We start from the raw sequence: 16,252 nt of genomic DNA, 5'->3' as shown, positions 1-16,252 counted from the left end.
CTACGAACCAGAAGAAATTGATAAAGTCTTCAAAGATTACTATAATACTTTATACTCCCAAATGAATGGTACAAAATATTTAAAGAAGAGCTCGACCCTACATTGTTAAATTCCTTAAATTGGACAGTCATCCCAAAGGAAGGTAAAAATAAAGAATGTTGTGAATCTTACCACCCAATTTCCATATTGAATGTGGATTATAAACTATTTACATCAATAATATCCAAAAGAATTGAACGCTTTCTACCTGACTTAATAAATGAAGACCAGACAGGGTTTATCAAAGACGCAAACAAAGGATAACATCAGACGAATACTATACATCATAGAACTGGCTTATAAACAACATCTACGGGCGCCCTCACACCAGGCAATCTGTACCGTGCCCAAGCACGCTTGACCCCCAATGTCCAGTTAGTTTGACTAGTGCAAGCGCAGTACGGTTGCTCATGCACGAGCATAAGCACGTGTGCGCAATGTGGACATCAAGTATAATCATGTATATTACGCTGCCTTGCATAATTAAGAAATCTAGGAATGTGAGAGGGCTGTCTATGACCAAAACCACACAAAATAAGCTACAAAAAAGTCAGTAAAGTTAATCATGTTATCTGTGCTGTTTTCCACTGTGCTGCGACCGTGCTACGACATGATGACGTATATACAAGAGGTAACTGTGCTCAGGCCCAGTTGAAGTCGGAGCAATGTGAGTGCAGGGCAGCGGGAGACTGGGGAGGGACAATAGTGCTTCAGCACGGTACGGAGCAACTGGGCTGAGGGTGAGTGTGCCCTAAGTGCAGCTATAATCAGCCTCAATGCCGAAAAGGCTTTTGACAGTTAGCTGACCTTTTCTGTATAAAGTACTAGAGAGGATGGGCTTTAATAATTAATAATAGTTAATAGTAATTTAATTAATTTGTTAGGTGCATACAAACTTTGTACAAAGACCCAACAGCCAGAATTAATATCAAATCAAATCAAATCAATTTTATTTATATAGCCCAAAATCACAATCACATTGCCTCAATGGGCTTTACAAATGGGCTTTTAAAAAAACCTCTTAACACGGGAAAAAGACAGAAGAAACCTCAGGAAGAGCCACAGAGGAGGGATCCCTCTCCCAGGATGGACAGACAATAATAATAATAATAATAATAATAATAATAATAATAATAATAAACTTTATTTATATAGCACTTTTTAAAAACACAGTTTACAAAGTGCTTTGACAAAACAAAGCAAAATTGCAGAGGACAAACAAAATAAATGGCATTTATAGTTAAACAATTTGAAACAAATAACTGAAGAACAAAAATAATGATAAAAATGAATAAAATAAGCAAAAATAAAGAAATGGAAATAAATCAAATATGTAAAATAAACAAAACAAATCAATTAATATAATAAACTCAAATGATAGGAGCAAAAGCAAAAGGCAAGTCTAAAAAAATGGGTTTTAAGAAGTGATTTAAAAGAGGTTACTGATCCTGCGAGCCTTATCTCCTCAGGCAGGGTGTTACAAAACCGAGGGGCCCTGATGGCGAAGGTACGATCACCTTTGGTTTTTAGCCTCGACTTTGGAACATTAAGAAGGGCCTCGCCTGAGGATCTAAGGCTGTGAGCTGGCTCGTAGGGAATTAAAATGTCTGCTATAGGTCGGAGCCAGACCCACGAGTGCTTTAAAAGTGATCAGTAAAATCTTAAAATCAATTCTAAAATGGATGGGGAACCAATGAAGGGAAGCTAGGACTGGGGTAATGTGAGGTCATCTGTTAAAACCAGTTAGAAGCCTAGCTGCTGAATTCTGTACCAGTTGTAGGCGAGAGAGTGATTTCTGATTTATATCAGAGAGAAGGGAGTTGCAGTAATCTAGTCTGGAAAAGATGAATGCATGAATGACTTTTTCCAGGTCGGAGGGTGAGAGCATGTGTTTGATTTTTGAAATGGATCTTAGTTGGTAGAAACAGGACTGGACCAGTTTGCTGACGTGAGGGATGAAAGTGAGCTCTGAGTCAAATTGAACACCAAGATTTTGTCTTCATTTCATCTTCATCATCTTCCGCTTTGTCCGAGGTCAGGTCGCGGTGGCAGCAGGCTCAGTAGGGAGCTCCAGACCTCCTTCTCCCCAGCGACACTTTCCAGCTCCTCCAGGAGGATGGTTGGAACATAGATGGACTGGTAAATCGAGAGCTTTGCCTTGCGGCTCAGCTCCCTCTTCACCACGACGGCCCGGTACAAAACCCGCAATACTGCAGCCGCTGCACCAAGCCGTCTGTCCACCTCATGCTCCATTCTCCCATCACTTGTGAACAAGACCCCAAGATACTTAAACTCCTTCACTTGGGTCAGGAGCTCACTCCCCAACCGGAGGGGGGAATCCACCATTTTCCGGCAGAGAACCATGGCCTCAGACTTAGAGGTGCTGACCCTCATCCAGACCGCTTCACACTCGGCTGCGAACTGCCCCAATGCCTGCTGGAGGCCATGGGCTGAGGAAGCCAACAGAACCACGTCATCCGCAAAAAGCAAAGACGCAATTCTGAGGTCCCCATACCGGACACTCTCCTCACCACGGCTGCGCCTTGAGATCCTGTCCATGAATATCACAAACAGGATCGGAGACAAGGGGCAGCCCTGGCAGACCAAGATTTTGTGCAGTGGGTTTTATATTGACAGACAGGGGACCAAGGGCTTGCTGAAAGTGGCTGATATGGTTTGGGGGGCTGAACAGTATGATTTCTGTTTTTGAGTTATAACGTTGTAGGAATTTTAGAGCAATCCAACAGTTGATATCTTTAAGACAGCCTAAGACAGCAGCTAGGCTTCTTGGGTCACCAGGCCTCAGCGGAAGGTATATTTGTGTGTCGTCTGCATAGCAGTGGAAAGAAACATTATGGTTTTCAATAATCTGGCCAAGTGGGAGCATATAAATAGAAAATAAAATCGGACCTAAAATAGAACCTTGCGGTACACCACAGGTAATGGGTGTTGTAGTTGAAGAGTAATTACCTGTGGTGACCGAGAAGGTTCTGTCTTACCGAAAGGTAAGAATAAAACCAACTAAAAGCAGGACCCCTGATGCCAACCCAGGTTTTCAGGCGGTCTAGTAAAATGGCATGATCAACAGTGTCAAAAACTGCACTTAAATCTAAAAGGATTAAAATTGCGCTCTCTCCCCTGTCGGCTGCTAAAAGAAGGTTGTTGGTGACCTTGAGGAGGGCAGTTTCTGTGCTGTGTAGAGCTCTAAAACCAGACTGGAACTTCTCAAAGATATTGTTGTGAGACATAAAAGCTAAAAGTTGAGTAGAAACTACTTTCTCTAAAACCTTGGATAAAAACGGATGCTTAGAAATTGGCCTAAAATTGTTAAGAAGCGAAGGGTCAAGGTTTGGTTTCTTTAAAAGGGGTTGGACCACAGCATGTTTAAAGGAGTGTGGGAAAATGCCACTTTTTAGGGAGCTGTTAATAATCAATAAAATACTGGGTCCAACAGTGTCAATAACCTCTTTAAGAAACTTGGTAAGGATAAAATCAAGGCTGCAAATAGTTGATTTCATGTGTGATATGAGTTTAGTTAAAAAGGGCAGTGAAACTGGTTCAAAGCAGCTAAAAAAAACCTATGTATGTCTCTACTGGTCTGTAAAATTCGGTCCAGGGGGTAATGTTTTGCCTAATATTGTTGACTCTGTTTCTAAAATAGTTTAAAAAGTCCTCACAACTTTCTTGAGTGGCATCAATAAAAGGAGGGGAGGAGGGGGTGGTTACTGACTCCATGACTTTAAATACAATTCTGGGGTTGGAGTGATTTGCTAAAATTAAGTTGGAGAAGAAGGATGTTCTTTCTTCCTTCACTGCTTTTTGGTAGTTTAACATGGCATCTTTCCAGGTCTCATAAAACACGTGTAAGCCTGTCTTTTTCCATTTCCTTTCATTTCTCCTGCAGTCTCTTTTCAACGATTGGGTGGAGTTATTTAGCCAGGGCTGCAGTGCTCTATTTGTTTTTTGTCTTTGTAGGAGGCGATGGAGTCCAGGACAGACTGACAGGTGTGGTTGAAAAGGGAGACCAGCTCCTCTGTGTTATTAAACAAAATTAATTAATTAAATGGAATTAAAAGCAGTTAAACAAGCAGTAAAAAGCTCAGAAAACTTGTTAGCAGAATTAGTGTTAAAAACTCTGCCGTGGACTGGTGCACTGTGATTAAAAGGTGTTTGGGATAAAATCATATTGAATAAAACAGCTTTATGATCCGACACACAAATATGCTTAGTAGTGAAGTTATCTGGGCTGAGGCCACTGAACAGAACCAGGTCAATGATGTGACCCTTTCAATGTGTGGGCTCTTGTACTGCCTGAGTGAGGTTAAAAGACTCCAAAATATCCATAAAATATGTGGTAAAAGATTGAGGAGGGCAACAAACATGTATGTTAAAATCACCTAAAATAAGAATTTTGTTGTACTTTGACATAAAATGAAATAAAAGCTCTGCAAACTCTTGGATAAAAGCAGAGTTTGTTTTGGGTGGTCTGTAGATTACTAAAATTATTACTGGAACTTTGGAGTGTACCATAAAACCAAGGTGTTCAAAAGAAGTAAAACTATTTTGTAAAATAGGCGTGCATATAAAATCAGGGTATGACGATCCATATGCAGACATATCAACAGCCATCTGACAGGTAGTTTCAAGCTGTTTAGAGGTACTCGCCAGGGCTGCTGCCTCAGCCACTCTCTTTTTTCCATTTCCATAGAGCCTTTGGCTCTATGGAAATGGCTATGGCTATATATATATAACATGTATATTACATTCAATATAATTAATATAGCAGAAGACGCACATATAATAGGACTTTTTGCAGATGATATTATAATCTACCTCCAAAATCCAAACTTAATACAGCATTGTGGCCTGATGTCAGGGTATCAATTAAACATAACAAAAACACAGGTACTCTCCTTCAATTATACACCTAGTAGCTCTATCAGGAAGACATATAAATTGAAGTGGAAAGCAAAATCCATAAAATACCTGGGAGTGTCAATTACTCAGGATGAGGACAAAATTTATGAAACAAACTACAACACAATAAACAGTAGGATACAGAAAGATATAATAGGATGGTCATCACTAGTACTGGACTTTAGTTCAAGAACTGAGATAGTGGAAATAATTTTTTTGCCAAGGTTGCTATATCTCTTCTTATCCTTGCCAGTCAGAGTCTGAGAATTGCAGTTTATAGCATGGAATAAGCAGATATCCCTGTTCAACTATGCGGGAGAAAGACACAGGGTAAAATTTAGGACCCTCCATCTTAACAAGGAAAACAGAGACCTAGCACTGCCTAATTTAAGAGAATATCATTATGTTGCCCAAATGAGCCTGTTTATTGGTGTTCCCCGGAATACCAAACTAGATGGAATATTGAGCTTAATCTGGGTCAGACCCAACCTCAGGCCAGGCTGGGTGGGAAAGATTAGCCTGACAATAAAGGAGAAAATTCTGATTTGGCCCTCTCAGACCTCCAAGTTTTGACCTGGGGAGATGGATAATACATTTTTAAGGTGGAAAGAAAAGGGAATAACAGCTTTTTGCACACTTGTGGAGGGACAAACCTTCAAGCCTTCTGAATAACTCAAAAAGGGAATTTTATTTAGAAAATGCGGACCTGTTCAGATACTTATTTAGATATTTTTATTATACAGAAATTAAAAATAAGGGATTTCTGCAGATGGTAATGAGGTGATTGAAGTGTTGACAGATGCATACATACAGACTTCCTCAAAGATTGTTTCTAAACTGTATAGTAGTTTACAAAAAAACTAAATGAAAGAGACTCTATGTGTAGCACCTAGCAGTCTTCCACTTGCTCTAAAAGATGGAGGGATTAATATGAAATTTAAATGTGAGTTTCTGATCCAACCAGATACCCACATATTTGTATTCATATATACAGTATATATACACATATACAGTATATATGCATTTTTATGGACCAAAAGCTTTGTTTTCACTGCTGTTCACCAAACAGTGGGTTTGTCAATAAAGATGAAAATGAGTGGAATCCATATCTTTCCACCATATCTTGCACTGTATGTTAGATCCTTTCCCTGTGTATCACATGGAAGATCTTGTATGAGGTGTAACATACAGTTCAGACAGATCAGTTCTTTCCTCAATTAAGTTTCTGTATATAACATGATAATGTTAGTAGGTCAAATGTATCATTACCATTGATTTCGTTGGCAATATATGCCTTGAATAAGGTCACAGGAGACAGTGGTCCCATTTATCAGACCCCCTGCATTTTGTTCAAACTATGATAAAAGTAGTGATGACCTCTCTCTGCAGTAAAAGATCTGAGGATCCTTTATCTGGACTGAAATCAATCTAGACTCTGTGCCTTCAAACTGAGCTCTCTTTAGCAGTTTGATTGGCAAACAAATAATTTAGCGTCTTTGACAAAATGAAAGGGCAAGACCCTCAGCTTTTGTTGGCTAATATGTCATCACTTGGCAAGCATACAAGTAGCCAAGTCTTTGCATTATTTTCAGTGTCCCTCAGAGAGTATCCATGTATAAGCTTGTCCTCTCTGATGACATTGCCATTATATACATGACAAATACAATCTACAGAGGAGGATTCATTCTCTGCCTGAGCAATATAGCTGTTGCAAGAAAGAAACTATGGTTACATATGCTGAAAATAACTACAACATGGACATGAAATAATTTGAATTCATACTTTTGTTATATGTCTTGTATATCACATGTATTGATCAGTTTGGTGGCATAATACAACTTTTTTTAACTTGTTACAAAAAATTACCTGTAAATTAAGATTAAGTAAGTAAGTAATCTTTGTTTTACTTTAAAAGTAGGGCTGTCAAGTAGATAACAAGCTTACAAATTAATCGCATATGCCAATATTTAAAAATATTTCAATGCGAATGGATTTTGGTAGATGAGTGAATCAATGAATAAATGGACATTCTAAACTTTAAAAGGAGGTGATATTTCAAGCTTGAAGTACCCCTATGGTAGGAAATATTGTGCATAAATTGCATAAAACACAGCTCTGTAAACAATTTCATCTGAGCATTTTTTGAAGCCCCACTCCAGTGTGATGTGGTATCTTTAGGATCTTTCCTGACAAAATTTTATAATTTTGGACTAATAACTTAATTTTGTGATTACACTTTTAAGCAAGTAAGCTGTCGCTAAAATGGAATGGACTACAGTAGAATCTGTCACTTTCACGTCACCCACCAACCTTGGCCTCTGGTGTTATAATAAAGGATAATTTATGGTTGCAAGTAGGCATTCTTTCTCTCGCAGTGAAGAGGAGTGTAATCCAAGAAGAGCAGCAGCCCGTCAGTCAGGAGCAGCTGTAACAGCTGAAGAGTGTAGTATTTTTATTGGGGAAACTACAGGTCACAATCCCCATTATTAGCCGCGCCGCTAAGCACCGGAGGAGAAGCTAGAAAATGCAATGCATCCAAGCAGACCAATCACGTTCCTTGTAGTCCACGTTGCTGTGACGTGCAACGAATAACATTTCAATTTGATAAAAAACTGAAAAAAAAACATGTAAAATGTATAATACATATTCCAGATGAAAGAGTAGAATGTAAAACGTCTTTAAAACTACCTGCTTGGGTGGAGGTAAGCAAATTTGCACATGCATTGAGTTAAGTTAAAACCCAGGTCAAAAATTTGACTTTTTCTGATACAGAGAATTAAAAGTATGACTTTTAAATAAACATTTTTCATGTGATTGTATTGTTGTTTTGGTTTTTTTTAACTAAGACAAATGTTACACAAAAGTACGATTGCAAAGTGGTGGCTGGTAAAAAATTTGAGTGGCTGGTAGAATTTTTCTCTACACACACACACACACACACACACACACACACACACACACACACACACACACACACACACACACACAAACACACACAGCTAGCTACTTGTTAACTGGTAGCACTACTACTACTACTACTGCTAAAGCCATAGTATCACTGTAAAATAAAGTTAAATTAAATTCAGCTCAAATGAGTAGGGCCCTGTCTGGTGGTGTTTCGGTCATTTGGGGAAATAAAGGAAAACAGGACAGAAAGAGGCAAAGTTAGTTCTCCAAGGCAGAAAATGACAGCAGTTCACCACAGACTCCAGGAATGTATCACAGAATGATGTGTGCAGGCAGCAGTTTGAAAGTATTCTGTGGAATATTTTATACTGCATCAAACAAATGTAGCTAAATTGAGTGTGATCTTTTGTAGAGATCCACAAAAAATAATTTTGGTCAAGTAGGATTCAAAAACTAAAAAATATGACATTCATCATAAAAAATAATATATTGATCGCGGAAAGGTGACTTTTTAGAAGTCTACTGTGCATGCAGTCCATGTTCACAAATGTTGACCACTAGATGCCCTCAAAGTTACACCAAATGTTTATGACGATGAGGAAAGGAGAGTTTGTGCTGTTTTTAGACTAAATGTTTGAGGGAAAACTGAAATGATGCAACATAAGCCGACGCTCAGGAATGATCTGCCTGACGTGTTTAAAACAGACCATGAAAAGAAAAATGTTTGGAATAAATGAAGAAAGTTGTTTGTGGTCATTTTGTTCTCCTACAGTCAGGCTGACACATTTTAACTCACTGATGAACCAGAAAACAAACTAAATATAAAACTTTATGGTGACGCATCTGAACTTGAGTTGAATCTGTTATCTGTCTTCACTCCGTATGAGACTCAGATCAGTCTGATCCGCTGCAGCGTCCAATCAGTAACTGAGGGGGCGTGCTCTAAATAGGAGCATTGGAACTGCCTGCAAGATGGCGGAGAGGAACGACTTCCGGTTCAAGCGAGGAGCGAGGAAAGGACCAATAAGAGAAATGAGATGCACCTTTGATCGCCAACTTGCTCTGACGTCATGCAAATGTGGGTAACGGTAATCTGAGTGGATCGAGGCGGCTGCAGTTTTTGGAGCCAGGAGCTGTAGTTGCTCTCCACCGACTGCAAACGCCTGGCTGTCGCCTGATCTAACAGCTGATTGGTTTAGATCTTGTCTGAACAACATGATGTTTTCAAGAAACTTTGTATTTTTGCTGAGAGATTTTGATCTTATTTGTCTGATCTTGAAGGTTTAGGGTATTCTGTTAACAGAAGACATGCTGTGTGGCCGGTGTGGAGACTACACAATAAATAATTGTTAACATTTGATTTATATAAATCGGCCTGTAAAATATTTAACAACACAAAAGTGGGATGTGAGGATTCAGATGTGAAGCCCCGACAGATCAATAATAAAAAACTATTATCTTCTATTTCTTTCCTTTTTCTTTGCCTATGAATGTTTTCCATTTATTAATCTAGGGGGACAGGTCTGCTCAGATCATTTATAAACAGCAGCAAACTGACAAGAAAGCTGATTAACGTGAGAATTGATGTAAAATTGAGGTTGATCCATGAACAGATATCACAGATCACCTGTGTAGAGTTTTAATATGCTGCGATGTCATAATTAACAACAACTGAAGACTGTGTAGGCTACAGACTGATAAATGTGTCTGATAATATTTAACTCCATCGATGTCAGATCTAACGGAATGTGGGTGTTTCTGTGACTTCCTGTAAAGACTGAAGCCTGCTGGAAAACTGTCCGACTTTTGATTTATAATTACAACTCATTAAATCATCAAACTTAATCCACAATCATCTGTCACTGAAGTCAATAAGTATTCAGTAGGCTATCTTGTCAAAGGCACACATAATATGACTCTACGAATAGGTAAAGGGTAGAGGTGGACCATAACAAACCTCACAGCAGGGCTATGGTCCGTATGCACTTATGGTGCATTATGTGCAAAAGTTATAGGTGGTCAGGGCTGGCCAGGAAACAGACCCGCCATTTTCCTTCAAAACACTCAGTCCATTTAAACGATGATTTAAACCCAGCGGGGGGGAGGCGCTGTAGAAAAAAATTGGACGGAGTTCAGCGTGGGAACCAAAGAAAGCGAGACCGAGCCGTTTTAAGTTAAACACAATTAATCACGATAACACCGGAAGTGACGTGAGACTCCAAAATAAAGGGTCGAACATAATTATCCCACAGTTACGCGTTTGAAATGATGGGTCTTAAAACCAAATTAGATTACTTAAAAAAAACAAATGAAGGGTTGGACATCTTGAAGCGTTTCTGGAGACTGTGAATTTGTAGCAGCCCAACATCACACTTGTGAAACTATAGACTACATAAATTAGTAATCATAATACATTTATTAATATTGGTGGTTACTCATTGTAGCACTTTTAGTTAATTGTACCTGACCTTTAATATGTGAAAATAACACAGTCGGGTGGACGGGGCGGGGGCGTCATGTTAGTATTTGACTAACAGTTCTTGCTTTTCTTAAATGTCACTCAATTGTAGCTTTTATTGTGAAAAATTGTTTCCGGAAGCAACATGTATTTTTTGACGCTGTGTAGCCACGGTATGTGAAAAAGACTTGCACGGGAGGAAAAGATATTGTAGACGTGAGGGATCTATTCAAAGACCAGGTTCGTATGTTACAGTCTCGAAATGTAGATGGTTCGTGTTGCCGGTTCAGTCAGTGTCTTTTACCGAAGTTGTGTGGGTGGATTTATCCCCATTAGTTAAAAGCTAGCCAGTCTACAAGCGAAATGTAACTACCGCCTGCCGTCGTCTCATTATTTCTTGTGTCTCTGTCTTGTCTCCAGTATTGTCAGGTGGCACAGAGCCTTTGAAGACACCGTCCACTAACCCCAGGCTGTTCCGCTGGATTTGGAAACATTTCCCAGAGGGTAACCGTATATTTGACCCGATACAGGATGTCTGGGCAGAGCATTACAGACAGGATAACCGCCGCTCAGCACAGTGTCACCGGGTCGGCGATTTCCAAAACTGTGTGCAAGGCGACCACGCATGAAATAATGGGGCCAAAAAAGAAACACTTGGATTGTAAGTATCATATTTATTGGTAATTGATATAGCTGTATATTTGAATTCGTCTCGGCTTTTTCGTTAACATAGGAATCCGAATACTGTGGCTTAGGCTGCGAGGCCTGCACATACATGTAACATTAACGTTATGGTAACTTGGACATACTGTGGTAGCCTACTATTACAACCAATATACGCGTTTCAATAGGAATTCAACCGCCCATTTCGCTCAGATAGTAGCAAGGCTAACCCTTCTTATAACTGGCAAGCATTTTGCCAACTGCATGGGCTCAGTCACAACGTCATGCCAGTACGTTGAAACATGATGACTTTAACACTTTTCTCCTATTAAAATGTTTAATCACTTTCTCTATACAGCTACATTATTCACTTGGGCATGATACATACTTAAATAGTTTAATCAGAGTAGGAAACACTTGGCAAGCTAGCACTGGAGAGAGTGGCTAACGTCAAAACAAAAATGAACCATTAGCAACTAACAGTTAAAGCAGCTGTGAGTGATATATTTTTTATTAAAAAATGTATATATATATTCCAACAGTAATCAATGTTAAAGAATGTTTGGTCAGTAAGCCATGTTTCGACTCCCCTTGCTCATTCAGTAAAAAAGCAAAGACATTTTCTGGTATCCCTGTCCACTTTATCCAATCAGGACAGAAAACTTTATAAAGAAGTGGTCCTGTCTACTTGGGACTGTGCAGAAAGCAGGATCCTCCTGTTTGCTGCTATATCTGGTGTTAACTGCTCCACAATCATTTGGTGATCAACTGCCAGAGAGACAAGATGTTAGCTAAAACGACAAGAACATATACAGCCGCTTTAATTTCGATAGTTGCAAAGGCTGACTTGTATAGCCTGTGAAATGATCATTTTAGCTATTTAAAGTTAGGTTCCAACAAAAAACAATATAATAGTTCAGCTTTTAGAATAGCCACTATTGCTTGGATCTTATTCTGCTTTAATGTAGAGTGGAGCAGGTAGCTATGATTGCCATAATTAAATTACATTTATTTTAAAACAAGTAGTAACTATAACTCTGGCGTGTTTGAGCCATCTCCCTTTGACTCCCAATTATATATTTAAATTGTTTTTAGTGACACATACCGAGACTACAAATAAGTGAGCTGTGTTTGTATTAGAAGGTGCATGATACAAAATTAGAGTCTGCTCTTATTTCAGGAAGTGGATGTGGTTTTGTGGACTTTGTCATACCATTTTATCAGGAGCACACAAGAAATTAGTATTCAGCAGGGTCACAACCAGACCAATGTTGCCACCTGTTAATATACGTATCTGTCCAGCTACATGGACTTTAGCAGTCATTCTCTTTTAGTGCATTTGGAGAGGTTTGACTGCAGGGGAGTGGACACAACCTTGCTGACCCTTGTGTCATGTTTGAGTTTCTGAGTCTATCCCATACCTCCATGGTGCTGTCAAGGGTTCCAAGTCAAACAAATCACATGTAGGTTTTCCGTGTTTCGCATCAGCAGGAGGAACAATATTGACATGGAAGTCAGCAGTGGCAGTGTCAGTAAAGAATCACCACAAGATGGTGAGGAATGGTATGTGGCAGTGGAAGAGTGGTGACATACTATTTTCAGGTCCCATATGCTTGTCCAACTGAAGCAACCAGCATACCGCTGATTAAAGTGGCATTCCAGTAGGAATCAACATATGTGACCAGTGATCTTTCGATCTCAGCACTCTTGCAAAATATTTTTTTTTCTACTTACTTACCCTTTTATATTAAAAAATCTACAAATATTTATGGTCTAATATTATGGAAGCCCTAAAGGGCCATGCATTCATACATTTTATTTCCTCCGTTTTCCTGTGATAACGAGTTAATTTCATTTGTTTTCTCAAGATCTCGAGTTATTATCTCGAAATAACGACTGCCGTTTTCCCGAGATGACGGGATAATTTTCTTGAGATCTCGAGATAACGAAACTTTGTTTTCCCGAGATAACGATATAATTAATTTGAGATCTCGAGTTAATGACTGTGATATGATAGGTCTGAGATTATGGAGACGCCCGGGACCTCGTAGCTGGTCAGCTATGTAGTTAACGACGACATCAGGCTCACTTAGATTGCGCCGCGGATATAGCTGAAGCCTTGCTAACCGTCTTTTTAGATTACGCACACTAATGTGTATATTATCTGTAATAGCAAGGCATAATGCTATTTCAGCCTGTGTCAGGCCTTGATTGAAAAGATATGTGACGCAGTGATTGATCTCGGGAAAACGAAGTTTCGTTATCTCAAGATCTCGAGAAAATTATCCCGTTATCTCGGGAAAACGGCAGTTGTTATTTTGAGATAATAACTCGAGATCTCGAGAAAACAAATGAAATTAACTCGTTATCACGGGAAAAAGGAGGAAATAAAATGTATGAATGCATGGCCCTTTAGGGCTTCCGTATAATATAGCTTGTGTTTTATCTATTATCTTAGTAATTATTTCAGGTAGCATTTTAATTCAGGTGCACTTTACATTTCTCCATGTCCCTAGGGAACAATGTAAATACGTTGACTGTTCTGCCTGGCTAGTACTTTGGATGAAAAAAAAGGAGAAAGGTACAGCTGTAACACCAAGAAGAAATTAGCATTTTTAGTGCGACACAAGAACATAGTTCATAGTCTGTCAACAATCCAGTCAGGTTATTTCGGATGTCAAGTTTACTTACAGGCAGGTGACACATTTATAATTTTGGTTATTAAAAAGCACAATCACATCTGATTTAATGTGGTAAAAGTCAAATAATCATTTTGTCTGAATATAGTATGTATAGCTGTAATCACAGCTGTAAGGTGCTGGAAAAGTTGGAAATGTGCTTTGAAAAAGCTTGAAAAGTGCTTGAATTTACTTTTGAAAATGTGTAGAACCCCAGAGTATAATGTGTTAATAATTACATAATTACTTAATACAATTTGAACATCTAAAAAAAACAAACTAGTGCACTTTTATAGAATATCGAAGTTATATTGTTTGACTTTGCTTCTCCGTGTATTGCTTCTCCGTGTATGTATTTTATGAAGGAAAAACACACAATTTGATACATTTCCATTGTGCCCCTAAATTTCTTTATCTGCTTCTATTTCTCAACTTAGGAGTACATTTGCTCCTAAGTTGAAAACAAAATAACAAGATGTTTAAAAGATGTTGCTGGGCGACCATTAAAAGTCTCAAAGAAGTCTTATAATTCTTTTTCCATTCAGTTGTTTTTCTTCAGGCAGTGGTGTACTGGTGTACACCGGGACAAATCCCAGTGGGCCGCCGCATTGTTGGACCTATCAGACGCTCTTGCTTACACTGGCCCGTCTTTCCACTTCTCCAGCCACGGGCCACTTGAAGATCATGATGGCCAAACTGTTTTTTTGTATTTGGAAACGTGAGCCTCTAATGCCTGCTTCCTTTTCTCTCTAAGCTTTTCAGCTCCTCCTTTACTTTTTGACATTTTCATTTGATCTCGCTGTTGTTGATCTCTAGATTGTAAACACAACAGGGGGCAAGCAAGGCCATTGGTCAAACAAATTTCCCAGCAAGCCTTTCTTCATAACTTTTGGGAAGAAAACAACAAGATTACATAAATGGTGGATAGCCTAAGTCAATCCGTGTATCATTCGTTCTTTTAATATTCAATTGGGAACCAAAATCAAAAAATGAAAAAAATGGACCACGGGCAGAACTTGATTTTAATGTTTAGTTTGTCCAATTTGTGTTACCCAGAAGTTATTGCTTTCTTCGTGTGTTGCACTTGATAAGCGTGCAGCAAATTCACCCACCAAAAGTTCAGTGTGAAAAAAAGTCTGAATAACCAGAATCATGCAGTGATTGTAAGTCAATGAATCAATACCACGCTCGCACTGGAACCATACGCTAATATAATAAATACTTACTTGAAACTGGCAAGACACATATTTGTGGAAAAAAAAAAAGTAAATATAATAACAATAATCATAATGATGATAAATTGTGGTTCTACATTAAATCAGATCAATTTTGATTATGATTTATATAGCCCAAAATCACAATCACATTGCCTCAGTGGGCTTTACAAACTGTACAGTGAATGACATCCTTTGTCCTTAGACCCGCGATTTGAGTGAGGAAAAACTTGCCATATTGAGAAAAAAAAAACCTTTAACAGGGAAAAAAGATTGAAGAAACCTCAGGAAGAGCCACAGAGGAGGGATCCCTCTCCCAGGTCGGTTAGACATGCATAGATGTCGCATGTACAGAACAGAACAACAAAATCACAGTTTACAAGTTGCATTGACAGAATATCTGATATAAATTATAATATATGTAAAGTGTGTGGATCCAGGAGACGACTAAGCAGGCCGAGGCATCACCAAGTGGTGTTGGAGCCACACGACCTCCTCTCCACCATGGTGACCTGGAAGAGGGCAGGACACACAGGATAATTAGCAGTAAAACAGAAAAGATCAGAGTGAAAAGGCATCAACTGTTACAGAAATACAGATATAAGGAGATAAAACAGGAGAGCAATGATCCAGCGGAGCCCAGGGTTTGACGATCCAGAATCGTCAATATGTGAGGCAGCAGAAGCCAGGAGAGGTAGATGGTCCCAGGGGCCCGTGGTCCATCAGAAGGGAGCCTAAATGAAAAGAGAGGAGGAGGACGAGGAGGAGGAGGAAGCTATAAACAGTGAGAGAGCGACAGCTTGCAGCTTGTGGGGACAGAAAACAAAAGAAAAGTTAGAGAAATGCGATGTTAATCAGAAAAGCAGATTGTTTCTCGTCGGCACGACAATGTGAATTCTAATACTATAGGTAACTCATTGAGACTGACCCATATTATGCTTGTTTAGTACATGATAGGACAGCATCATTGTATTTATTTTAGGACACCTGTAGGATTAATGGGATAATAATTTAAAGTAATTAGGATTATTTATTTGAGGACATTTTACAACAGTAATTTGTCAGAGTGTTATTTACCTAAAAATAAAAATAAATGTCAGATTTTGACATGCCTCTATCTGCCTTGCATATGAAATAACACACAGCCCTTTCTGTGTGGAATCCACATTCATTTTTGGGTCCAGTTGAGCAAAGACCTCTTTGTTTGGTTTTGTAACGTGGGATTTTGAAAAAACACAGCTTTCAGCTGATGGAGCATGTAGTAATGAGGTCATGTCCTAGTGACTTTCCTGATTTGAGACAACTGGGTGATATGTGGCTCCACTATGGAGCTGCTGAACTGAAGCCTCTTCCTGAGGTAATCTAGAGACCCACTG

At 39.0% G+C, this 16,252-nt stretch overlaps 1 protein-coding gene across 14 annotated transcripts in view; it reads left to right on the top strand.

The window, feature by feature from the left end:
- The first annotated feature begins 10,469 nt into the window (after positions 1 to 10,469).
- The window catches only part of picalma (phosphatidylinositol binding clathrin assembly protein a), a 75,618-nt gene continuing 69,835 nt past the window's right edge, over positions 10,470 to 16,252 (top strand). For 12 of the 14 annotated variants that reach the window (XM_073479142.1, XM_073479145.1, XM_073479141.1 and 9 more), the window contains exons 1-2: positions 10,501 to 10,561; positions 10,742 to 10,982. In XM_073479142.1, coding sequence (XP_073335243.1) covers positions 10,853 to 10,982 — 130 coding nt within the window. In that variant the 5' untranslated portion in view covers positions 10,501 to 10,561; positions 10,742 to 10,852. Of the gene's footprint in view, positions 10,562 to 10,741; positions 10,983 to 16,252 lie in introns of all 14 variants that reach the window. The other 2 variants (XM_073479146.1, XM_073479149.1) reach the window with 2 other exon arrangements.

Source organism: Pagrus major, chromosome 13 (assembly GCF_040436345.1).
Source record: "Pagrus major chromosome 13, Pma_NU_1.0".
In the NCBI taxonomy this organism is placed as follows: Eukaryota; Metazoa; Chordata; class Actinopteri; order Spariformes; family Sparidae; genus Pagrus; species Pagrus major.
Note: the sequence above shows the minus strand (reverse complement) of the source record. Positions and strands in the feature narration are given on the sequence as shown.